The following is a 25,404-nucleotide window of genomic DNA, read 5'->3' as shown; positions in this document are numbered from 1 at the left end:
ATCCTAACTTTCTGGAAGAGGATTTTTTTGTCTGCCTTTTTAATGATTCCTCACCATATCTTTTCCTTCTTCTTTTTTTTCTCCCTGTCATTTGCTTGATTGCTTTGTTTAAAAGAATAACACTAAATATTTAATGAAATATCTTCATTATTGTGCATTAGTGCAATGAATGTGCTAGGGCTGGGCGATTTTGGACAAAAATAAAATCCCGATTTTTTTTTTTTCTCTGAAAACCCGATTTTCGATTTGGATTTCGATTTTTTTGGTAAAACTACAAAAGACAATGGAATAAATTGTTTCAAATATTTTATCTTTATTTTTAAAGAAAAATAGCAAACAAATTTCCCTATTGGGAATGAAGTGCAATTGAAAGATACTGTAAATCCTCCTTGAGTTTAGTAAAGTGACAACATTTACAATTTTCTTGACCAAACAGAGATGACTAGACGAGCTCTGTCTGTAATGCAAACAGCTGCAAAAAAGGAAAATCGATTTTCGTTTTTTTTAACATCGATTGTGATTAATAAATCCGATTTAGATTTAAAATCGATTAATCGCACAGCCCTAGAATGTGCATATAAATGTTTGTCAAATTTGTTCTGATTCACTGTTTTCTTTGGGGGGTTTTTTTCCAGCCATTCTCACTCTCCTGGTTCCATGGCAGCAGCAGTGCGAGGCAGCGAGTGGTCATGTGGACGCTGTACCTTCTTGAATGCTGGTGCAGCACCTCGCTGTTCCATCTGTGAGGCGCCACGCCAGAAACCTGATCTTAACCAGATCCTACGGTTGAGCAGCACTGAAGAGCATCGCTGGGCCTGTCCCCGGTGTACACTCAACAATCCCCAGGGATCGGGAGCCTGCTCTGTCTGTGGTTTTGGTCCCTCTCCCGCCACCCACACCCCCCCTACCACCACGTTAGCTGCTACAGCCAATGGCTTCCAGGCTGCTCCAAATGAACCCAAAACACCTACCATCACCACCACAGTTTTACTTGAGCACCATGGACAGCATCCAACTAAGGAGGAAGTTCTACGCACATCTGAGAGTAACGGAGAGGTGGTTCTCCTGGAAGGGGACCACTCAGGCTGGGCTTGTCCACGTTGCACGCTGCATAACACCCCGGTAGCACTCTCATGCTCAGCCTGTGGTGGACCCAGAAAATTATCTTTGCCTAAGATCCCCCCAGAAGCATTAGTTGTGCCTGAGGTGCGTACGCCTGTGCTAGGGTTTCCTGTTCACACAGCTGGATCAGCACCGCTACTCATTGACCTGACAGATGACTCTCCCCCAGCCCCTCCCTGTGACCCTCAAGAATCTCCCCAAGTGTCTTCACAGGCTGTCACTTCTCCTTTCACTTCCCTCGTCTCCTCCCTCCAAAACAATTCTGTTCCTCCTCGCAGGAGAGAGGTGCCCCCCCCAGGACGCCCAGGGACTAACACTCCCAGTCCTACGTCGCCTTCATCGGCCACTGTTCCACCCCAGCCAGGACCACAGCGGTCAGCCAAGACCCAACACGCCCAACCCCAGGAACCTTCATTCCCCAACAAGCGCCTCAGTATCTTGGAAGAAGAAGATTCTCAGCACCATCCTCATCTCGCTCCCTCAGTCGCACCTACCTGGAAGTGCCCTAGCTGTTCATTGCCCAATCCAAGCAACTCATCTAAGTGTGAAGCCTGTCGATCATCACGAGCTGGTGCCGATCTCATAGACCTGGTAGGCTGTGAGACGGTACGATTTACCCCAGCCAGCCCCTCGAGTCCGGACTTTAGCACCTGGGCCTGTTCCAAGTGCACCCTACGTAATCCTACTGGTGCACCTAAGTGCTCAGCTTGTGGTTCCTCCAAGCTGCATGGCTTTCAGGAGCAGCAGCCATCCGTGCCCCGCTGCTGTCCACATTGTGGCCTCCCATCAGGGCCCGGCACTACATCGTGTTCCTGTACACCTTCCTCCTTTTCATCCTCCTCAGGTCATAAAGCCAGGAAACAGGCTCGAGTTTTTCCATCTTCTTCTGCTGCTGCTTCCTCTGGTTCCTCTTCTTCATCCACCTCCTCTAGCCTTCAGGAGAAAGTTGTACAATGGAGCTGTCCAGCATGTACACTTCTCAATGACACCAAGGCCAAGAACTGTGCAGCATGCCACACACCCCAGCAATACCTCACTCTTCGGAAGGTGATTAAGCCCCTTAGGAGGAGGGAAAGCATGCATGTAGAGGCCCGTCGGCGAAACGATGAAGGAGAAGCCAAGGAGCTTTGGGAGAACATAGTCACCTTCTGCAGAGAGGTAAGAATGAGAGCTTGGATGCTTTGGTGAATTTTAAATGTGTTGGGGTGGTTTATTTTGATGTCTAGATTATGCATTGCATTTGAATCATCTTTCAAGGATGAAGAGGTAAGGTTGTCTGTCTCATTAACAGACAACTGATCATTTGTTGTCCAGAATCTATAAAAAGATCTATGTTTGCAGCACAGCGTTTACTCGGGTGGTCCACAAGGTCTGTTAAACCAAGTATATTTGTTAGTTATGTCAATCCCTTTTTAACAGGGTTATAATAGTTTTGAATTTTTCATTTTAGTTTAGTTTTATTTCGTTTTGACTTTTTCCCCTTCAATTCAGTTAGTTTTAATTCGTTTTTAGTGTGGGTTTGCTAGTTTTTATTAGTTTTTATATTTTCAAAAATGCTTAGTTTTAGTTTAGTTTTTATTAGTTTTAGTTTTAGTTTTAGTTTTGACGTCACGGACCGTGAGGCGTTAAGGTGCCGGAGCTGCCAGTTGGAGATAAACGGCCAGAGCGGAATAAATTGATCATACCAAGAGGCTTATATTGACAGGGACGAAGACGGAGGAAATTATATCTATAATTTCAGTTGTTTTAGTTAGTTTTCTAAACACGCAATATAGTTTCAGTTAGTTATCGTTTTTATCTTTTAATTTTCGTTTTTATTTAGTTCAGTTAACAAAATTGTTTTTTCAATTTTAGTTTTCGTTATTTCGTTCGTTTTCGTGAACGATAATAACTGCTTCTTAATGCACATATTGACAAAATCAATTCTTGATCATGCATGGAAGGAAGATTTGTTGTGTTACACTATTACCACCTGAGCTGTTTTTGTTGCAATATGCTGTCTTTTTAGACCCAAGAGCAGAGCTCTTCAAGTCTGGTCCTCAAGGGTCGGTGTCCTGCCTGCATCAACACATCTGATTCTAATTAATGGTAATCATCAGCTTGTCATCAAGGTCTGCACAAGTCTGTTAATGACAGTCATTTATGTCAGGGTGTGTGATGCAAGGAAACACCTAAAACTTGCAGGACACTGGCCCTTGAGGACCGGGCTTGAAGAGCCCTGCCCTTGAGCAAGTTTTTCCTCAGAGGCCACCAAGCTAAGAATAAAGTAAATGCACTCAGCTTGTCCCCCTTGAGGCATAGAAAAGGAGTAACTGGCATTATTGCATTTCTTAAATGATAAGTATACTTCAACTGTGGTAGCCAAAATCATTTAAAAAAAGACTTTGTAGCACGCAGGAAAGCAGGACAGAGAATGAGAAAAGACACACAACAAAGGGCCATAAGTCGTAAGACTGAGTATGGGGCATTGTTCAATATCTGGAGCTCCTGTTGCTCCAAGTAGGCCTAAATGTAAGTTTGCTGCAGAAATAAGATAATAATCCCCCATTGTCTTCAAATAATGGTGCAATGATATCCTGAATGTCATGGTCAATGATCAAAAAGAGTTGGAGGTCCATTGCATGATTTGTGGCACGGCATTGGTACGAGTCTGTTTCACAGCCTTTTGGAGAGACAGCGATGTCCTCCCTAGGAAACTAGTTGAGATGTGACAGCCTTATGTTCCTTCTTTGTACGTTAATACATTCGCTTTAAACTCACATCTTCTCTGCAAAGCTAAAGTTTTGATAGGCTGTTATTATGTTGTCAATGATATGTAGTTAGTGCTGTCAAAAGGGGTCCATAAACTATTTTTATGGCTGCTGAAGATATAGCTGATGAGATGAATCTGATTCAGCTTGTAAAAATGTTTAGATTCAGGTAGCGGCCACATATTTGCAGAACATCTTTGTGTTTGAGTGGGTCCACATTTACTACACAGCGTGGCACCTATCATCCCACGTTTACAATGGCATGAAGTGAACTTGAAATGAATTATTAATGCCGTTTTTGAACGTCACAGGCTTCGTTTCTTCGATCGTAGGCAGGAAGTTGGTTCCGTCGGGAGTATGGATACCAGCATTCCCACATCCCCACTCTTGCTCACTTTCTCCTTAACGATTGTCATTGAAGATGCACTTTTATGCTTTCCTCCTCAAATCTTTTAGTTCAGAAGAAGAAAAATGAGCAGGGCTACAGAGACTAAAGTGCTTTCTGCTCTTTATCCCTTTATTACTCGGTGTCATTCATTCCCCGTTACAAACCTCTGTACCTCTCCATCTCCAGCCCACCTTCTTCACACAATTGAACTCAATTCTCCTGTGTAACAGTCAATGTGTAGCTGAGCAACTGTGTGTGTTTTTACTAAGGTGAGCATGGGGCTGGCCTATTTTTAGCAGCAGAAGAAGAGATGAGATGAGCACAAGTATTCTGCTTCCCCATAGTGAATTTAATCACTCACCGCATCCGTTGCCGCTGTTTCAAGGGCCAAAGAGATAAAAGGGGGTAAACTGCTAAGAAAGAGCCGTTGGTCTTTCTAATCCATCTGTGTGAAGGTACTAACACAGAGCGAGCACCAAGACGCCAGTGTGGACATGTAATAATGATAAAAGCTTTGAGAGTGCCCTTGTACACAATTTGAAGCCTCTCAGACCACAAGAATTTGCAGTGAATTCTTGCAGACTCCATGATCGTCTTTCTTGCTTTATTGGATTAAGCAGATGGTGGTGTTGTTGAAAAACAAGCACAGGGTAATATGTGGTTCGTCCATCCGCAAACACAATCCTGTGCAAAACTATGGAAGTATCTGGACGATTTTACTTTGGCCGTTTTTATTTTGTAGAAAGACAAAAAATATGGATGAAACTAAAATATTTTATTTAACAACTTGAGGCTTTGCATCCCTCAGGGTTTTTTCTAATTAATTGATTTAAAAAAAAATAATAATAATAATTTTCCCCAGATCCTGCATAGGAGAAAAATTATGAAATTACTGTAAAAACCTCAATCAGAGGGAAATTATTAGGAAATTATGAGAGGGGGGGTCACAATTGGTACTTTGTTGCTGCTCCTCTGGCTTTTACGACAGCTTGAATTCTATGAAGCATGAACTGCACTAATGAAAAATAATATTCCTCATCAATCAAGTTCCAGCTTTCCCATACAGCAGTTGACATATTAGTTTTGCTGGATTGAGCCTTGTCATGGGCCATATTTTTCAATTTCCAGCACAAAATGTCAGATTGACATCCAAACTGTTTGCTGGCCATGTCATGGAGATGACATGGCCTCTTTATCATCCTGAAAAAACCCTGGCGTCATATCCAAACATACTTGGAGAAATGTGTCCATATTTTCACATCTTTAAAATTAGCTTTTATCCAATGCCAACTCCTCTAGTCCTTTACCTGGCACCCAGCCCCACATCATGAATTACTGTGGAGATGACTATTAAAGGATTTCTTATCTTATCTTATGACTTGTTTTCTTCATGCAATCATCTATATTTGGTTGGTTTGACCTAAACCAAAGTTCTAGCAAAGGTTCCTCGCCCAGTGCAGATACATAATTCAACAGTGAACATCACTTTCATTTAATCACTCACACTCTGACTTCTTCCCATTAGACAGCTTTAACCTTTTTACTTTCTATTTAAGTGTAAATGATAAATTCAAGTGTGCAAATTCCATTTTGTCCTGCAGATTTATTACATTTTGGTCACAAACATTTATTGCATTTACAGTACTGATCTAATTACTTTCTCTTGTTCTAAAAAAAGGCAATATCCCAAATAAGGTTTAACACTTAGATGTTTTTTTTTTGTTTGTTTTTTTTTTAAAGAGGAATAGTTCATATCATATTTCATTATATGTAAATATATATATTTCCCATTTAGTTTGTGTGTGCTTCAAATTAGACACAACAAACCAGCATTCCTCGCTGCTCGCTGTGTTGAATTACCCTCCTGAAGGAGTTTGTTTCAACTGACAGCTCTCTTGTTGATGCCATGTTCTATGCCAATCAAGCAGGTTCAGCAGCTCATCAAAGTCTGCAAGAACTCTCTTTTAACTGTAGACTCATTTGCATTAGCAGAAATGTGTTTGTTTTAGAAGTGTAAATACAAACTGATCCCATAATCTTTTAATCATGACTGATTGACAACAGTTTTATCAAGCAAAATGTTGACGTATATATATTCTACATATCCATCTAATGTCTAATAAACTGATGCTTTTATATCTGTTTGACATGTATATGAAGTAGGGATGGGCGGTATGGACTAAAAAATGTATCACGATTATTTCTGGCATTTATCCCGATAACGATAAAAATGACGATTAAAAAAAAATACCAATTCAGCTCCACCTTTTTAACTATGAATCTATTTCGCTCTCAGATCCGCCATGTTTGTCATCAACGGGAATCTTTCTTTCTTTCTTTCTTTCTTTCTTTCTTTCTTTCTTTCTTTCTTTCTTTCTTTCTTTCTTTCTTTCTTTCTTTCTTTCTTTCTTTCTTTCTTTCTTTCTTTCTTTCTTTCTTTCTTTCTTTCTTTCTTTCCCTTCCTTCCTCCTTTCCTCCTGCTCTCTCCTTCCTTCTTCCCTTCCTCTTTTCTCCCTTCCTTCCTCCTTTCCTTGTTTTCTCCCTTCCTTCCTCCTTTCCTTGTTTTCTCCCTTCCTTCTCCCCTTTCCTTCCTTCCTTTCTTCCTTTCTTCCTTCTTTTTTCCCCTTCCTTCCTTCCTTCCTCATGCTCTCTCCTTCCTTCTTCCCTTCCTCTTTTCTCCCTTCCTTCCTCCTTTCCTTGTTTTCTCCCTTCCTTCCTCCTTTCCTTGTTTTCTCCCTTCCTTCTCCCCTTTCCTTCCTTCCTTTCTTCCTTTCTTCCTTCTTTTTTCCCCTTCCTTCCTTCCTTCCTCATGCTCTTTCCTTCCTTCTTCCCTTCCTCTTTTCTCCCTTCCTTCCTCCTTTCCTTGTTTTCTCCCTTCCTTCCTTCCTTCCTTCCTTCCTTCCTTCCTTCCTTCCTTCCTTCCTTCCTTCCTTCCTTCCTTCCTTCCTTCCTTCCTTCCTTTCTTCCTTTCTTCCTTCTTTTTTCCCCTTCCTTCCTTCTTTCCTCCTGCTCTCTCCTTCCTTCTTCCCTTCCTCTTTTCTCCCTTCCTTCCTTCTTTCCTTGTTTTCTCCCTTCCTTCCTTCCTTCCTTCCAAAAATCAGCTTTACACAAAAACATCATCAACGGGAATTTATAGTTTTTACCGCGACATGACAAATTCTTATCGTGAGGAATTTTTTTGACGGTATATCGTGAACGGTAAAATATCGCCCATTCCTAATATGAAGTCACACAGTAGTAAAGCCCATTGGTGGAACTACGATGATTTTTCTTCATCTTACAGAAATTTTTCTCTGTTCTCTCTTTTTATTACGATACTCTTTGGTTTTAAGAATAAACGGTATGTAGTTGATGCCAGTGGCCAAGAGCAGGTCTTCTCACTTATTGTGGCACAAACACTGGGTTAACAGCCAATGTCTTGACTCATGAGCTGGGAGATACAGCAACGCTCCAACCGTTTCCATTTCCATGTTGCCCTCTTAGGGAGCAGCTCAAATATGCTACATGGCAACACATTGGATGTTTGTTTTATTTTCCTTCATTCCACCACTCTTTACAGTGCATGTTTCTTGGACTTTATCTAGAGCTTTGTTTTTGCTTGCTCGATCAGTAATTCTGACCACCTGCAGTGACACGTTTTCACTGTCTGTGACGGATCTGTCAGAGCCGTGCTGTTCTTGGACAGCTTTGTTTTGTCTTCAATAAGTGTGGCAAGAGAGTAATTCCTTGCCATCACATATTTGGAGATCAATAGGTTGTCTGTAACACGTAGACATCTTACTACAAGCTTACTATAATCACACACACATGAGAAAAAAATATATATAAAAGGCCCTGTATAGCTGCCAGCACTGTGTAGTCTGGGAGATGAGAAGAAGGCGGTAGATTCTCCTAGCTTAGCGCTGAATTGGCTGATAGCAGTCACAGTTTCGCACGCTGGCAAGTTCCCAGCCTTTGGGTGAGGACAGCCAGCCAGGCTTATGCTGATTGATGTCAGAGCAGCATAAACTGTGAACAACAGTGAAAGTTGATTAAAGTTTTCTCTGAACTTATATATTCTACTTCATAGTTCTAACAAACCATTCTTCTCACTTCTCTCTGCTCTTATGAATTTTTGGAGAGTATACTTTTAGGTCCATTTAGTCGAATTTAATTTTTCTGCATGTATTTAAGGCTAAAGCTTTGCTCTCTACCTTTTCTGAAAAAAAATCTTAAGCAACTTCTTAAATCCACACATTCAAAGCTCGCAAAAGGTGTCATTCCTAAGCCAGTGAAGCACACATTCTGTTGAGTCCTTGGATAGCCGGGGTGGGAAGAAAGCATTGAAGGGATTCTGTCTGGCAGCCGACGCCACATCAAGGTTACAGAATGGGATTGTGGGGGATGGTTACCAATCAATTCAGTTTACTAGTTGTGCCTGGCAACACAACTGAGCCCTTTCCGCACACTGTAAACAGGAAATTGGATGTTGTTTGGCGCGTGTCCTCTCAGGTGTGTTTTTATAAGATTTTCATACGGACAGAAAATGCGTCAGATTGAATATCTTTGTTAATGTATTCATGTAGTCAAGGCCCTCTGTACAATAAATCCTGTGTGTTATGTAAAATCCTCAGTGAGAATGTGTTAGAAATTGAGGAGCTTTAACTGTTTTTAGGTTCTTTGCATATTTGTCTTGTGTCTTTTATAGTAAAGTATTATCTAGTACAGGGATCAGCAACCCGCGGCTCTAGAGCCGCATGCGGCTCTTTAGCGCCGCCCTAGTGGCTCTTGGAGCTTTTTCAAAAATGTTTGACCTTTTTTTCTTTTTTTTCTTATATTCTTTTTCTTTTTTCTTTTTTTTCTTTTTTTTCTCTTTTTTTCTTCTTTTTCTTTTCCCTTTTTTTCTCTTTTTTTCTTCCTTTTTCCTTTCCTTTTTAATCTCGACATTTTGACTTTTTTCTCGAAATTTTGACTTTTTTCTCAACATTTCGACTTTTTTCTCGACATTTCGAATTTTTTCTTGACATTTCGCCTTTCGCCATTTGCCTTCATTCTAAGGCTGATACAAGACTTTTCATTTTTTGCGGTTCCAGACATATTCGTTTTTTGTGTTTTTGGTCCAATATGGCTCTTTCAACATTTTGGGCTGCCGACCCCTGATCTAGTAGATGCATTTTGTCCTCTGCTGTGCCTCATACATGTGCACAGGCAAAGTAACTTCTCCTGCCATAACAATAAATGTAGACGAAGGTTATTTATTCTTGTTTATCCCATGAGTCAGAGCTTGTGTGATGCCCTGTATTAATGATAATTTACCTGAAAAACTGCCCCCAAAAAACAATATTTAAAAAAGCAGCTCGGATTTACATAAGCTGCTGGTAAATCTTTATTTTAACTGCTCTCACCATCTCCATTTGAAAGAGATTTGAATAGTTTTAGTCTGTCTGTCTGTCACTTTTCCACTCCAACTTCCATTGTCTTCCTCTTGTCCTTATTCAGAACTCTGTGAACTTTGTGGATGACAGTTTCCCCCCGGGATCTCGCTCTGTGGGTTTCCCCGAGGGTGACAGCGTCCAGCAGCGAATCAAAAAGTGGCTGCGCCCACACGAGATCAACTGCAGTAACTTTAAAGACCGAGGCGTCAAATGGTCCGTCTTCCGCACGCCAAGGCCGTCTGACATCCTTCAAGGACTCCTTGGAAACTGCTGGTGAGTCACCAAAACACAAAGACACAAAGTGCACCAAATAGGTCATTTAGTAGATCATATAGACTTTTTTTATCTGGAAGAAAGGCGACAAAAGCTATGGACAAGAAAAGTACATATCCATTGTAAAATGAAAGCACTTTTTGTGAAAGGTCATAAGAATGTGAAGCAACGTATAATAATTCTTCTGCCTGTCATTCTTGTCTGAGTCTTCAAGTGAACACTGAAGCCTGAAGTTAGTAGAGATGGAGACACTAACAGAGGCAGAGAAACTGTAAGAGAAAGGAAATTAAAGCAAAATAAAAAAGAATTAAGATGAATGAAGATTAAATTGAAGTAGAAAGAATCCAGTGGAGTTGAACAGATGCACAGATATACCTGACAGGGAGATTATTCACAGAATTGAGTTTGGACACCAGCTTTATCTCCCTCCTTTTCTGTGTGTCCTTTGATGTGTGTGTTTATGTATCTTGCCGTCCTCCATCTTTACACACATACACACACACCAAGTAAAAGTCACCCACAAAGTTGTCCCAATACAACTTTCCACTTCATCACCAGCACACAGCTTATCAAAAATAACCCTCTCCAGAGGCAAATCTGCTCACTCACAACAGGATGTAACCCACATTTTTGCTTGTTGGCTTGATATCTCCATCTTTCTCTTTTCTTTTTGCTGAAAAACACACACACATTGCACACACACACACACACACATACACACACACAAACACACACAGAGAAATGAAAGAAAGTAAAGCAAAGAAAGTAGTACGTTTTATCTTTGTCCTTGAATATGGCCGCAGCACAAGGTGACATTGCTGTCACATAATGACACAGCTAATTCAATTTTTATTGGATTCTTTTCTCCGTTGTATTAGTGACTGAATGGATCGGTCACCCACACTCATCTGGCGCTTAAAGAATGTTCAGTAACGCACACGTGCTTTGATAAATACCATTTCAAGTCTTGACACCATTGCTGCATTGCCTCATTGTCACAAAAACATTATTTTCTGTAGCTATTTCACTGGATTATTCACATATTTTCATTTCACGTTGAAAAATATTCCTTTTAAGTGAGATCCCTGGATCCCCTCTAGCTGTATTTCTCTTTTCTAGAGCAATCAGCATTTCAGATGTATCTGTACTTTTGATTAACTAATATCTCATGCAAGCTAATTGGAGGAGCAGTCTGTGCTGCAGGGCCAATTAAGAGAAAGAGGGAGGTGACTAGAAGGCAGGGAGCTTTGACTTATCAGATGTGATTGATTTTAACGAGGGAGGAAAAATAAAGAGTGCTCAAGGTACCACGGTGGAAAATATTGTTTTGATCATATTTTTACATTTTAATAGCCTTGTCGTTTTTATCTTTTCAGATTTTTATCAAACGTTCCTTTGGCATGATTGTTTTTAGTACAGTAAAGATGCTCGCAGCCATTGTCATGCCCCTCATAATCGTATTACCACCTCTGATTTTGCTTCTCCATTTAATTTACTTCCTCACTGGAATCCACTTTGGGCTTTGTTTCACTCTAGTCCTCTCGGCTAAAATCTGTCCATTTTGATGCAGCTCTGTCTTCCAGCTCATAGAGTTTTACATCTATCCAGGTTCCTGAGTGCGCTGGCTGTGTTGGCCGAGCGCCCAGAGCTGGTGGAGAGGGTGATGATCACCAGGACCATTTGCCACGAAGGGGCCTACCAGGTGCGGTTGTGTAAAGATGGGACGTGGACGACGGTACTGGTGGATGACATGCTGCCCTGCGATGACTATGGGTACCTCCTCTTTTCCCAGGTCAGAAAAATGTGGGGAATTATTATTCTGCATGGATGTTGCAAGAAAGAAGGGTTTCAGACACGAAACGACAAATAGTTACACGTAAACACTATTATTAGGGCCCGAGCACTTACAGTGCGAAGGCCCTATTGTATCTGTAGGAATTATTCTTTCTTTATTCTTTCTTCTGACGAAAGGAGGGCCTTTTTGCCCCCTAAACGTGCTCAAAAAGTCACCAAATTTTGCACGCAAGCCAGGCCTGGCGAAAAATGTGATATTTAATGGTTTGTATTAATGGGCGTGGCAAAATGGCTCAACAGCGCCCCCTAGAAAACTTTGTGCCTCAAGCCCCACAATACGGTTTAACGTACATGCACGAAAATCAGTACACATCTGTATCATGTCGCAACTTAAAGAAAAGTCTCTTGGCGCCATGGCCGAAACTGAACAGGATGTCGGCCATTTTGAATTAATCGCGTGATTTTGGCGCAATTTATGCCATTCCTTCGGTAGTTAATACTAGGGATGTCCCGATCAGGTTTTTTTGCCCCCGAGTCCGAGTCCTTTTGATTTTGAGGACTTGCCGATACCGAGTCCCGATCCGATACTTTTATAAAACAATAAAAAATGAAGAAGAGAAAAGAAAATTATGCAGGATGACCCTTTTATTATATTTTAACATGTGTACTGTAAACTGAGCACATAGGAGGTAAGCAGCTTGAACATTCTTAAGTCAGTATAAAAATATTTTCTTTTCTTTTTCTTTTTTTTTTTTTTTTTTAAGCATAGGGCTGCTTCAGCTTCAAAACAAACAGGCGTGCTCTGCGCGCATGCGCTGTATGGCTGCCGCTCCGAGCCCACTACTCCACGTGTGCGTTGATTTATGGTCCCGCGTCACACCAATGCAGAGCCTTCCGCGACGCGGAACCATAATGTCGGCGCCGCAGCTCCGCTTCAGTCCTGGGGCCTCATCTATAAAGCTTGCTTGCGCAGAAAAAGCGCCTGAAAGTTGCAGAAGCCACCATCTACGCAAAGCCTCGGATCTAAAAAGAAAAAACTAACCGATGGCTGCCGCTCCAAGCCCACTACTCCACGCCGAAGAGGAAAAAAGAAAGTGTTCTGATTAAAATAAGGAAAGTTGGACTACCGTATATAACAATTGCGTTCATAAGGATAAAGTTTTTAAAAAAAAATAAAAATTAAAGAAATTGTCTCTTCTCCCCGTGTGTGTCTGCCTGTCATGCACGGGTACTTGGGCGCATGTTGTTTACTTTTAAGCCGGAATTATGGTTCTGCGTCACACCAACGCAGAGCCTACGCCGTAGGGTCTGGCGTAGGGTGCGCTTCGCCGCGAACCCTACGCTGTAGACTCTGCGTCGGTGCGACGCGGAACCATAAATCAACGCACACGTGGATGTCGGCGCCAGTGAGTATTTTCACCGGACATTTTGACCGGAGAGATTATAAAATACCGGACTTCGGCATATTTTACCGGACAAAGTCCGGCAATTACCGGACAACAGAAACCCTGATATATATATATATATATATATACGATTCCTGATCGGCTCATAACGTCCGAGTCCGGATCGAGTCTGCAATCACGTGATCGGCCCCGATTTCCGATCACGTTTCACAACTCTAGTTAATACGGCCTGAACCGTAACGTGCACCCAGGTGTGTTATACATCAAAATGTTCGTCTCCATCCTGCGACAACGCGCATTACTTTTCTCTTTCAAAAGAGTTACCGTGGTGACGCTAGACGCCAAAAAGCGCGCCCCCCCCTTCATCTCGATATTTGATAGTTCCCCAAAAGTCACCAAATTTTGCACGCAACCCAGGCTTGGTGATAAATTTGATATTTCATGGTTTGCATTAATGGGCGTGGCCTAATGGCTCAACATCGCCCCCTAGAATACTTTTCTCTGCAATAACTTTTGAATGGGTTGTGATAAAGACATGTGGGTGGTGTCATCGGACTCGGTATTGAGTCCTTCATTGGCCTGAATTAGCCCCGCCCCTTCTTCTGATTGGTTGTCCCTATTTTCTGCTATAACTTTTGAATGGTTTGACATAGGAAGTCGTGGGTGGTGTCATTTCTGATATGCTTATGGGGGGGGTGGCCATGAGTGCGAGGGTCCGTTCATCGCTGCTAGCAGCTTTCATTTTTATTGGTTTTCATTTATACATTTTGTATCTTGTGCATTGTGTCATTCAAGCTGTGTTTAAAAGCTGGTAATTCAACTGAGGGCACCTTGCAGAAACCCTGTTGTTTTAATTAGTTCAAGTTAGCTCATTATGTTGCCTTTCTTCACAAGTGTATCTCAAAGGAATTTCTTATTAATCAATTAATCAGCAAATAAAGGATTCAATTGTGCGGAAAAATAAGTGACAACAAAAAAAGCAGGCACACTTCTATCCAGACTTCTACATCTTACAAGCTTCATATCTTTGTCTGCATCTTATCTCATTGAGACGAGAAGATAAAGACAAAAATAAAACCAGTGCAGACTAGCCCAGGTGAGAGAGAAATCCTTCCCCCGAGCATGTTAGAAATGCATGAGTAGCCTTGTGTATGGCAATTCTAAGATAAGAAATATTAAACAAGACATTCAATATTTGGTATCAGATTATGTGTAAAAACCTTTTAATGCTTGCGTCACCGCCGGCGGGCTTACAGCCAGGTTAAAACACTAAAGAAAGGACAACATATTGCTACAAGTGTACTGCTCTCAGTGACTCATACTCATATTTCTTTGACTCTTTCCCGTCATTCCAGGCTCAGAGGAAGCAGCTGTGGGTGGCGCTGATTGAGAAGGCTTTGGCCAAACTCCATGGTTCCTACTTTGCCCTGCAGGCAGGGCGAGCTATCGAGGGCCTGGCCACACTGACTGGGGCTCCCTGTGACTCCCTCATGCTCCAAGTCAGCTCCACCAACCCTCGGGAGGAGCCCATCGATACAGACCTCATCTGGGCCAAGATGCTGAGCTCCAAGGAGGCTGGGTAAGAGCCGGGCCCAGTAGTGGCACTAATAATAGTGAAATAATGAAAGCATCTCAGTTGAAAAGTAATTTGTTGTTAAATAACAAAGAATCAGTGAAAGTTGAACATTATATGTGATTGCATCTAGGGATGGGCGGTATGGACTAAAAAATGTATCACGATAATTTCTGGCATTTATCCCGATAACGATAAAAAAAATACCAATACAAAAACGTCATCAACGGGAATTTATCTTTCGTTCTTTCGTTCTTTCTTTCTTTCTTTCTTTCTTTCTTTCTTTCTTTCTTTCTTTCTTTCTTTCTTTCTTTCTTTCTTTCTTTCTTTCTTTCTTTCTTTCTTTCTTTCTTTCTTTCAGGCTCATATCTTTCTTTCTTTCTTTCTTTCTTTCTGGCTCATATCTTTCTTTCTTTCTTTCTTTCTTTCTGGCTCATATCTTTCTTTCTTTCTTTCTTTCAGGCTCATATCTTTCTTTCTTTCTTTCAGGCTCATATCTTTCTTTCTTTCTTTCTTTTAGGCTAATTTCTTTCTTTCTTTCTTTCTTTCTTTCTTTCTTTCTTTCTTTCTTTCAGGCTAATTTCTTTCTTTCTTTCTTTCTTTCTTTCTTTCAGGCTCATATCTTTCTTTCTTTCTTTCTGGCTCATATCTTTCTTTCTTTCTTTCTTTCTTTCTGGCTCATATCTTCCTTCCTTCCTTCCTTCCTTCCTTCCTTCCTTCCTTCCTTCCTTCCTTCCTTCCTTCCTTCCTTCCTTCCTTCCTTCCTTCCTTCACCTACGTTGTGCGTGGATTTAACCACAGAATCATAAATCCGACTTTACACAAAAACGTCATCAACGGGAATTTATCGTTTTTATCGCGAGATGACAAATTCTTACCGTGGGGAATTTTTTTGACGATATATCGTGAACGGTAAAATATCGCCCATCCCTAATTGCATCCTTTGCTTTCTCAGGTTTCTAATGGGCGCGTCCTGCGGGGGAGGCAACATGAAGGTGGACGATGCTGTTTATGAGTCTTTGGGTCTCAGGCCTCGACATGCTTATTCCATCTTGGATGTTCGAGACGTGCAAGGTTACAGGTACGGGCGGACCAGAACAACTCTTTCCATCCTTCATCTGGTGATGTTGATATTTGAATGTCCTCATACTTCTCTGTCTCTTTCCTCATATCAGGATTATCTTTGGAGCAGACTTTTAGGGGAACAGAATCAAACCAAATAACTGTTATTTGCTGGTTTCTTGCAAACATATGGTCTTTTATTATACAGCCAGTTCACTGGAAGACAACAGTTGGGCACCATTTTATTGTAGAGTTGCAAACTGAGAGCACATATTTCAGGGGCTTCTTGGTGTAAGAAAACAAAAAAAAAAAGGAATTGGGGGAATGATGACACCTGGCTAGTCTTTATTGCAACAGAAAATAAACAACTTTTTTGAGAATATCTTCAGTGGAGCCTAAACTAACTTAAAATAGAAAAGATTTGACTTCCAGTGGCATCAAATGATTATACAGTTGACAAAACTGACTTTACAGTCTGAAGTCTGAATCAATTAACTTTTTAAGCTCTTGAGCAGTTTTCAGCAACAACTGTGTCATTTTTTTCCTGTATTTATATTGGATTGCGTGCCCTTTGAATTTTATTTATTTTTTGGGGGAAAGTAAATGAGCTTGACGATTCATCCTTAGTTAAGGATTAATTGAACAATGCATTTCTTAGTTTTAGTATTTATTGGGGTGATCTTTGGTAGATAGACCGAGGACTCGATGCCACTGGAAAACAGTTGTCCACCAGTTCACTGATCACTCATCAGGAATGAACTGTGAGTCCATAGGAGTTCATCACCTTTAGTGTGGAAGGAATTTGAAAGGAGTCAAAAATGTAATTTGCTCAAGAGCCACATAGACACTTTCATCTGCGTGCCACGCAGCAGTCGGAGTGGGTTTCTGGACACATTGTAGTTCACCAAAGTTTCGATAACTTGAAAAGCAGTTTGGCGTCAAGGACCCACTTGCACTTTATTTGAAAAGTGCGGTTTCTCCCATATGGTTTTGTATTATGCCTCCTAAATTCTTGATCGCACAGGATAGGCAGTGAAATGAAATGGGTTGTTAAGATGAAGCCAATAATCCATACAAGACATGAAATGAGTCATTATGAGACGGGGCACACTGATTAAAAGCTGTTAACATTTTAACTGGCTCCTGTATTTGTGTCCCCCCCCCCATCTTTTATGTTCCTCCCTACCTGTGATTCTGCCGAAGGTTGTTGCGGCTGCGTAATCCTTGGGGCCGCTTCTCCTGGAATGGCAGCTGGTCGGATGAGTGGGCAGACTGGCCGCAGCACCTCCGCCATGAGCTGATGGCTCACGGGAGCAGCGAGGGGGTCTTCTGGATGGAGTACACAGACTTTATAAAGTAATTTTTTATTTTTTTTGGTATTAGTGAATATTCATCCCTCTGACGTTTTTTGGGTTTTTTTTTATATCAGTTCCCATCAAGGCTTTTAGCCTGACTTCCTCCCAGAATAAGCAAATTAAAAGATGCCCTCTAAACCTGCCTTTAATGCAGTGACCTAGTTTCATTCAATTTCCAGATGCTTTGTGGATAATGATAAGAATAATAATATAATAATGATACTTCATAATAATACTTTATCCTTCTGACGGACAAGATAGTTCCCAGACTCTGGATGAAGTGGGGAAAACTATAATGTATAACCAGTACTCGAGTTGTAAAAAAAAATCAGGGGGGGTGGTGGATTTTATCATATGGGGACAGATAATTTGTGCTGATTAAAGTAAAAAAGTAAAAAAAAAAAAAAAGAGTAAAAAAGTCTTATTACACTTAAAACAAGACTTGTCACTGGAAAAGACAACAATTTTCACCTGTTTCAAGTAGATTTTCACTTGAAATAAGTAGAAAAATCTGCCAGTGGAACAAGATTTTTTTGCTTGTAATGCGAAGATAAATCTTGCCCCACTGGCAGATTTTTCTACTTATTTCAAGTGAAAATTTACTTGAAACAAGTGAAAATTGTCAAAAAGGTTATTTTTCTGGTGATGACTCTAAATGTTGAAATAGCAGTAAAACCACATTCATTGATGAAATGACATAAGGGATGGAAAGGGGGGGGTGGCAGTTTTACAGGGGGGAGGATTTTGACCGTTTTTATTTCAGGGGGGATGCCTTCCCCCCTCATCCCCCCTCAACTCGAGTACTGTGTATAACATCTCTTCACTTCCATTAACTAAACCACCCGTTAACTTGTTGGGAGCTCCCAATGAGAGGCCACCTCCCAATTTACAAATTTTTGGTTTTTAGGAAACGGCAAGTGTATTCTCTCCAGGAATGATGCAGTTATCAAGGCAGTGGAGTGTGGTAATGCTGTTTCCCTGCGTCATTGTTTCTAGAATGGGTTAATCCCCTTCTAACTCATGTCAGACTCACTCTTAGTCAAACTCTCTGCCCTCTAGTGTCCATCAAAGGTGACGGCATGGGCTCATGTACATGCAGAATCAGAATGTTTTTAAGCATATGTTGTCTTTGTTTTTTGTTTTTACAGATGAGACTTTATGATAAATCTCTGTGCCTGTTGGTGTGATGGGCTCATTTTTGTTTTTTATTTTTTCCACCTTATGAAGTTTGAGCCCGGACAACAGTGACCAGTAATGCTACACTTACCCACTTATTGGGTTGTACAAACACGACCGCCTGCAAGGATTTGCTAACTTCCACCTGTTCAGAGCTGTAGACGTAAACTCCTTTATAGGAGAGCATCTTTTTTAAACATGTATAAATATACAGTATGTTGATGTTATGGCTTTTGGTGGTGCGTTTGTTGAACTGTGCTCGTGCAAGAGACTAAACCCTCACATTTCCCCTGACTGAGGGGATGTTTTTTGTGGGTGGATGAATGAGAAACATGTGATGAATTTTTTTTGTAGAACCAACAAATAACTAGTCATAAGTGCCAACAAAACAAAAACTTGGGATGTTTTCACTGAGAAATCAAAGTCGATGATTCTTGGGTATATCACCACCCATCTGCATTCTGGGATTGAACTAGTTTAAGAATATAGATAGTTGAGAGCAAGTGAAAGCATTGTGATTGATGATGCTCTCACTTTAACGTCTAATAGGAATCAGTTTATTAAAGCTTTAGTTTAAATTGTTTTTTTGTTTTCTTCAGAATCAAGTCTTTGTTTTTCTGCCAAAAAGAGGCTCGTCTCTGTGACTTTTTTGTCTTTGCTGGACTGCAGTAACATCATTTATATTCATACTTATGTTGGCCGGGGCACTCTTAAAATTTTGCTTGGTGGTTAAAAAAAAGTTTAATAAATATAAACAATTGAATAATAAACCAAAGGAAAAGGAAGGTGTTTGATTTCGGTCGTAGTTCTCTGCTTTGTTTCCCGGCATGCCTGAAGATCTCTGATTTGCTGGAACTGCTGTAGAAGGTTGTTGTCTTTAGCATTGTGTCCGAGACCAATAGAGCAAGTAATTCAAACCTGAAGCAAACATGCATCGTAATATTAGTAATGATACTAATGGCAGCAAGAAAACTGAACTGAATTACAGTCCAAGTATCACCAGAGGGAAATCATTTGATTGATCCAGATAAAAAAGCGTTTCTTGAGTCGACTGGAGTTTTATGTTTGATATTATAAATGAACGGAGCTGCACTTCCCTGATCTGATCCACAGAGGTTTTTACAGTCAAGCAGGATTAGAGGAGGTTTGAGCAAGAATAAATACCTCGTGCACTCTACATGTCTGTGTTTTTATTGTCCCTCCTCTTAAACAAAGTAAGATCAACAGGGCTGTCCTGTAAAACAAGTAAAGCATGAAAAAATGTCTCCGGGCGTGGACAAGAATCCCATCAGCCTTCTGGCTGTTTTTTTTTTGTGACGGACAAATATTCCTCCTGGAAAACCTGTAGCATGCATCTGTTTATTTCAGAGAGTAGGAGAAAAAAAAGAAGGTAACCAACCCGCTGGGCAGTTTAAATCAGCTCATAGACATCCAGTGACCCAGAAATGGCTAATGGTGATTATGAATTACATTTTTAGAAAGGATAGCACAATAACGGATAGACATGCACAAGGAAAGAGATGTTTATATGCAGAAATCAAGGCATTCAGCATTTCTGCCTTTTTGTTCCTTTTTCTTTTCCCTCATTGTTAAAAAGACAAAAGCAAGGCATAAGTCAGCTGTCAGTGACGCTGGGAAGGGATGAAACGGCGACAAAGTAAGGAACAGAACGTCTCTTGGGAGTTTTGTCTTTGAAGGAAGAGGTCTGATACGTTAGGGGGGTAAATTGTTTTTGTGCAGTGGTGCCCTCAGAGGCTGTGCTAATGTTAAAGCATCCCTTGTGATGCATACAAATAGACTAAGCTCGTATCGTCAGGGAGTCTGTTGGTCACTAAGGCTTTGTCTCAGAAATCAGGTTTATAGAAAACTTCTTCTTGTGAGACACCAGCTATTTTTGATTATGAATTTTACAAAATGTAATTTTATTTTGCCCCCATGTAGACTAAGAATTGCTCTTTGTTTTTGCCCCCTCTCCATAGGTACTTTGACTCAGTAGACATCTGTAAGATCCACTCAGACTGGCAGGAGGTGAGGCTACAAGGCTGCTTCCCCAGTAAAGCCAATGGGCCGGTCACCGTCACAGCCCTCACCGTGCTGGAGAGGACGGCCCTGGAGTTCGCTCTCTTCCAGGAGGGAAGCAGGTAGCTTTCTTACCCCTCTTACTCCCTTTTTTTCCTTTTTTAATTCTTTTTTTTTTTTTTTATAAACTTTTATTTAACCAGGCAAGCAAATTAAGAACAATTTCTTATTTACAAGTGCAGCCTAGGGGGGTAAGGGGAGGGAGCTAAGATGAAAAAACAAAGTTATATAAATACACAAAAAGACATTAAAACACAATACAAAAGATAAAACAAATAATCTAGTAAAACAGTCAGTATGCATGAAGTAGGACTAAAGGCAAGTGCAGGAGTCGGTTGTACTTAATAAAAGATGTAGTTTGAAGGTGGAGATGGAAGTGAGAACAGAAAGTTTAAGGGTTTTTTGTAAGGTGTTCCAATCAGAGGCTGCAGCGAACCGGAAGGCATTGCGCCCAAAGGTGGTGCGGACTTTGGGGATGGAGAGATTGATGAAGGCGCTGGACCTTAGAGTGCGGGCAGGTTGTGAGAGGTGCAGAAGAGAGGAGAGGTAGGGAGGAGTAATGCCGAGGATGGATTTATAGATAAGCAGAAACCAGTGATGGAGCCGTCTGGTGTGAAGGGAGGTCCAGTCTACCAGGTTATAGAGGTTGCAGTGGTGAGTGGTGAAAGGAGCCCCAGTTGCAAAACGGATGGCGGAATGATGGAGTGGGTCCAGTTTACTGAGAGTAGAGTGAGGTGCGATTCTGTAAATGGTGTCACCGTTCTAATTCTAAGTTCTCTCCTTCTGATTTGATCCTCCACCTTCAATACCTCCCCAGGCGCTCAGACACAGCCGACAGCCACCTGCTGGACCTCTGCATCATGGTCTTCCGCGCCTCCTTCGGTAACGGCAACAAGCTGACTCTGGGCCGCCTGCTCGCCCACAGCAAGCGAGCTGTGAAGAAATTTGTTGGTTGTGATGTCATGCTGGAGCCAGGGGAGTATGCTGTTGTCTGCTGCGCCTTCAACCATTGGCAGATGAATGTCAGCGGAACGGGATGCCCACCCCCACCCAGTAGGTGCACCGCTGCAGCGGCAGCGAGCGATGCCCGTGTCTGCGCACAATAACAGAAACATTCAGTTAACGGTGAACATGCAGGGTGGAATATACCAATTTTTGTCTTAATTATTCTTCTGTGTTCTTAGTAGTCTCAAGCCCCACCAGCGGAGTGGCACGGCGGCCCAGCCAGGACTTCCCCGGCTACATTCTGGCCATCTACAGCTCCCGACAGGTAATGGTGGAGCAAGTTGAAGCGACTGCCACCACGCTGGCCGATGCCATCATTCTCCTGACTGAAAACAAAGGCGAAAGACACGAGGTGAGACTAACCCTTTAAGTGTGTACATTCATGGAAACTTAAGGTGCTGTGTCATTAGAGCAGTGGTTCCCAACCTTTTTTCCTTGGACCCCCCCCCCCCTACTTGTGTCTAAGACCAGCCAGGCCCCCCGACCCGTACGTACTAGCACCAAAATAGTCTTAATGGAAAAAATGAACATTAATTATGTTTTTTTAGTAGTAGTAGTAGTAGTAGAGTTTATTTCGAATATGAATCATAAAAAAAGAAAGAAAATAAGACAATCGTCTTAACATGAGACATAACAAAGTACATATTCGAAAGGGAATGAGAAGAAGTAAAACTTATAAACTCTCACCCCCTCTCCTTAAATATGACTAGCTAACACATGCGAACATAACATTATGCAAACATAATAAAAAAAAATATATATATAAATAAAAATGAAAAAACAAAAACAATCAAAACAAGACAATAAAAACATTGTAGCAACATAAGCTACTGACTAGTGTAAGAAAATAAGGATAAAAATAGATAACTAAAAAACAACATTACATTACATTACATTAAATTACATTTCTCTTTGGTTTACTCTGTACATATGACTAAAAGGACATAAAATATTTCTGAAAAATGTCTCTTAATATGAGACCAACATTTTTTTAACATTTTTCCTTTAACAACCTGTCGGAGTAGATTACATTTTAGGTAATGATATAATAATAAGGAATGAAATCGTTTCCTGTGTTTGTCACCAGTGTATAAAAAACACAAAAATATTCAAGACATTCATAAATTATTCCTAACAATGTCTTATGAATGAATATAATTTTTACAACTGCATAATTTCGTGCGTGCGTGCGTGCGTGCGTGCGCAATAGATAGATACAAAGACTACACAGTTTGACTTTGCCCATCCTCCAGTTTTGCTGTTTTACATTTAACACACATGAACACGCACACGCAAGCATGCACAGTTTAATCATCATTTAAAAAAAATATTACAGTTCAGGTCTGCTGGCTCTTTGCTTCAGTGGATTCAATTTGAATTAAGATGATGGCTATGAATAACGTTTTTCATTTGAATGAGTTTACATGGGTAGAGTAAATGAATCCCTCACTTTAGATGTACCTTGAACACATACTCCTCAATGTTCTTTGGGTTACAACGTGTTTGAACAGATCCATTAAGTCATAAAAATAACATCATATGTTGAAATGATATTAAAAACTGTCGGAGTGCAAACGCCTGGGCGTGCTCTGTATCTTCTGCTGATGCTCTCCCAGCTTTTTGATCGAACCACCTTGCATATTGTTAGTTCTCTGCTTTTATTCCGGTCTTAATCAAGTTGATTGAATGCTGAATGGATTGTATTTTTTAAAGGATTGATTGGGCCACCGGGTTCCACCTTTTCACTCTCAGACTTCTTTGTTTGCTTTGGCCTTATGTTTAGAATTGTGGCCCTGCTGGATAATCAGATGTTTTCTAATGGCTTTTTTATGCTTGGCTGAATCTGAACTCGTTGAAGCTCCTGCAGAACTTTTCAGCTGTGCTGTTGCTTTATTGGACAGTGAAACCATAAGTAAATGTCATTGTGCCAGCTCCTCACAATCATGTTGTGCACCCCATAAGCACTAGCATGTGTGGGAAATGATGATCTTTGCTTTGAGCTGCTGAGCTGTTACCTTTTTCTGTTTTCTTTCCATGAATATAAAAGAGGTTGTTTTTAGTTTCATCAGGACATGTAAGATATTTCCACAACTCTACCTCTTCTAAAACAAGTTTGCCTACATTATGGAGAGCAATTTTGTCTTGCTGTGCAGTCATATCGCTGTTTTTCTTCCCCGTGGAAATGGATTTTCCTCTCATCCACAAGTCGTGTTCCTCCTCAGCCGTACAGATTGTTTGCCATTTTCTCATTTTCTTCTGAGCACCTAGTTTTTGCCTCCTTCAGGGAGGTTATGGTTTATTTTCAAAACACATCACCCACATCGTTCATATCTCCTTCTGTTCCCACGCTGTGTAATTTTAAAACTGTTCAAAATAAATCAGAGACTTGGTGGTTACATATGTTTAAAACTGATGTGCTAAATCACAGGAACTGGAAAACAAGAAAAAATATGGAGAACCATCCAAATTTGTATGACCTAGACCAGGGGTCGGCAACCCAAAATGTTGAAAGAGCCATATTGGACCAAAAACACAAAAAACTAATATGTCTGGAGCCGCAGTGAATGAAAAATGAAAAGTCTTGTATCAGCCTTAGAATGAAGACAACACATGCTGCATTTTTCTATATTAGTTATAACTTGGGGAAGATTTTTTTTTTCATTATGCACTTCGAGAAAAAAGTCGAAAAGTCGAGAAAAAAGGCGAAATGTCAAGATTAATTTTGAAGTACAATCTTGAGAAAAAAGTCGAAATGTCAAGAAAAAAGTCAAAATGTTGAGAAAAAAGCTGGAATGTCGAGAAAAAAGTCGAAATGTCGAGAAAAAAGTCAAAATGTTGAGAAAAAAGCTGGAATGTCGAGAAAAAAGTCGAAATGTCGAGAAAAAAGTCAAAATGTTGAGAAAAAAGCTGGAATGTCGAGAAATAAGTCGAAATGTCGAGAAAAAAGTCAAAATTTCGAGAAAAAAGTTAAAAAGTCGAAATGTCGAGATTAAAAAGAAGAAAGAAAAGAAGAAAGGAAAAAAAGAGAAATAAAGGAAAAAAAGAAGAAAAAAGGAAAAAAAGAAAAAAAAAAGAAAAAATGAAGAAAAAAAGGAAAAAAAAAGGTCAAACATTTTTGAAAAAGCTCCAGGAGCCACTAGGGCGGCGCTAAAGAGCCGCATGCGGCTCTAGAGCCGCGGGTTGCCGACCCCTGACCTAGACTGTATATTTTTATGACGCTGGAGAATCCCTGCGACTATGTAAGTAACTTTGAGATGGATCGAACCAAGCAGATAAATTATTGTAGCTCTTCTGAACAACAATCTCCTGGAAGTGCAGCTCTTATTTTAGAAGATTACAAAACCTTTAAAACACTTGGGATCAACTTGATTAAATCATTCAATCCACCAAGAATTCCCTGCTTAAAACCGGATGTCGAGTGCTCAGCACGAGCCGGACACTGCACAAGCACATTGTTAAATAAAGATTTTCGGTTGTCACAAAAAAAGCATCTCTGAGCTGATTAATGTTCTCTAGACACAGGACGGTCCTTACACTCAGCTGCACAGAGTTTACAATCACCAATGCCCAAAATAGAGATCAAAGCAGTGAAGTTACAAAATATGCTGCAACAGGAATAAACAGGTTCCGTTTTTCCGTCCCCATTTTCTCCTTACATGTATAAAATGTGTTTTCTCAGGGCCGAGAGGGCATGACATGCTACTACCTGACCCACGGCTGGGCAGGGCTCATCGTGGTGGTGGAGAACCGCCACCCTAAGTACTACCTCCATGTCTCCTGTGACTGCACTGACAGCTTCAATGTGGTGTCCACTCGTGGAAGCCTGAAGACCATCGACAGTGTACCGCCTTTACACAGGTACACACTCGCACACGTACAGAAGTACTTGGACAATGACAGAGCTTTTATGATTTTGTCTTTATACACCACCACAATGGGTTTACCATTTAGGACAGTGGTCTTCAACCCTGGTCCTCGAGATCTACTGTCCTGCATGTTTTAGATGC

General features: G+C 40.9%; 1 protein-coding gene across 3 annotated transcripts in view; it reads left to right on the top strand.

Annotated features, from left to right (window-relative positions):
• capn15 (calpain 15) overlaps positions 1-25,404 on the top strand; it is a 51,888-nt gene that overhangs the window by 19,489 nt on the left and 6,995 nt on the right. For 2 of the 3 annotated variants that reach the window (XM_061708430.1, XM_061708428.1), the window contains exons 2-11: positions 636-2,280; positions 9,739-9,947; positions 11,556-11,739; positions 14,503-14,726; positions 15,676-15,801; positions 16,986-17,138; positions 20,293-20,454; positions 21,210-21,445; positions 21,577-21,749; positions 25,077-25,255. In XM_061708430.1, the coding sequence (XP_061564414.1) occupies positions 658-2,280; positions 9,739-9,947; positions 11,556-11,739; positions 14,503-14,726; positions 15,676-15,801; positions 16,986-17,138; positions 20,293-20,454; positions 21,210-21,445; positions 21,577-21,749; positions 25,077-25,255 (3,269 nt within the window). In that variant the 5' untranslated portion in view covers positions 636-657. The remainder of the gene's footprint in view (positions 1-635; positions 2,281-9,738; positions 9,948-11,555; positions 11,740-14,502; positions 14,727-15,675; positions 15,802-16,985; positions 17,139-20,292; positions 20,455-21,209; positions 21,446-21,576; positions 21,750-25,076; positions 25,256-25,404) is intronic. The other variant, XM_061708429.1, reaches the window with a different exon arrangement.

The sequence above is a fragment of the Cololabis saira genome, chromosome 19, assembly GCF_033807715.1.
Source record: "Cololabis saira isolate AMF1-May2022 chromosome 19, fColSai1.1, whole genome shotgun sequence".
Classification (NCBI taxonomy): Eukaryota; Metazoa; Chordata; class Actinopteri; order Beloniformes; family Belonidae; genus Cololabis; species Cololabis saira.
Note: the sequence above shows the minus strand (reverse complement) of the source record. Positions and strands in the feature narration are given on the sequence as shown.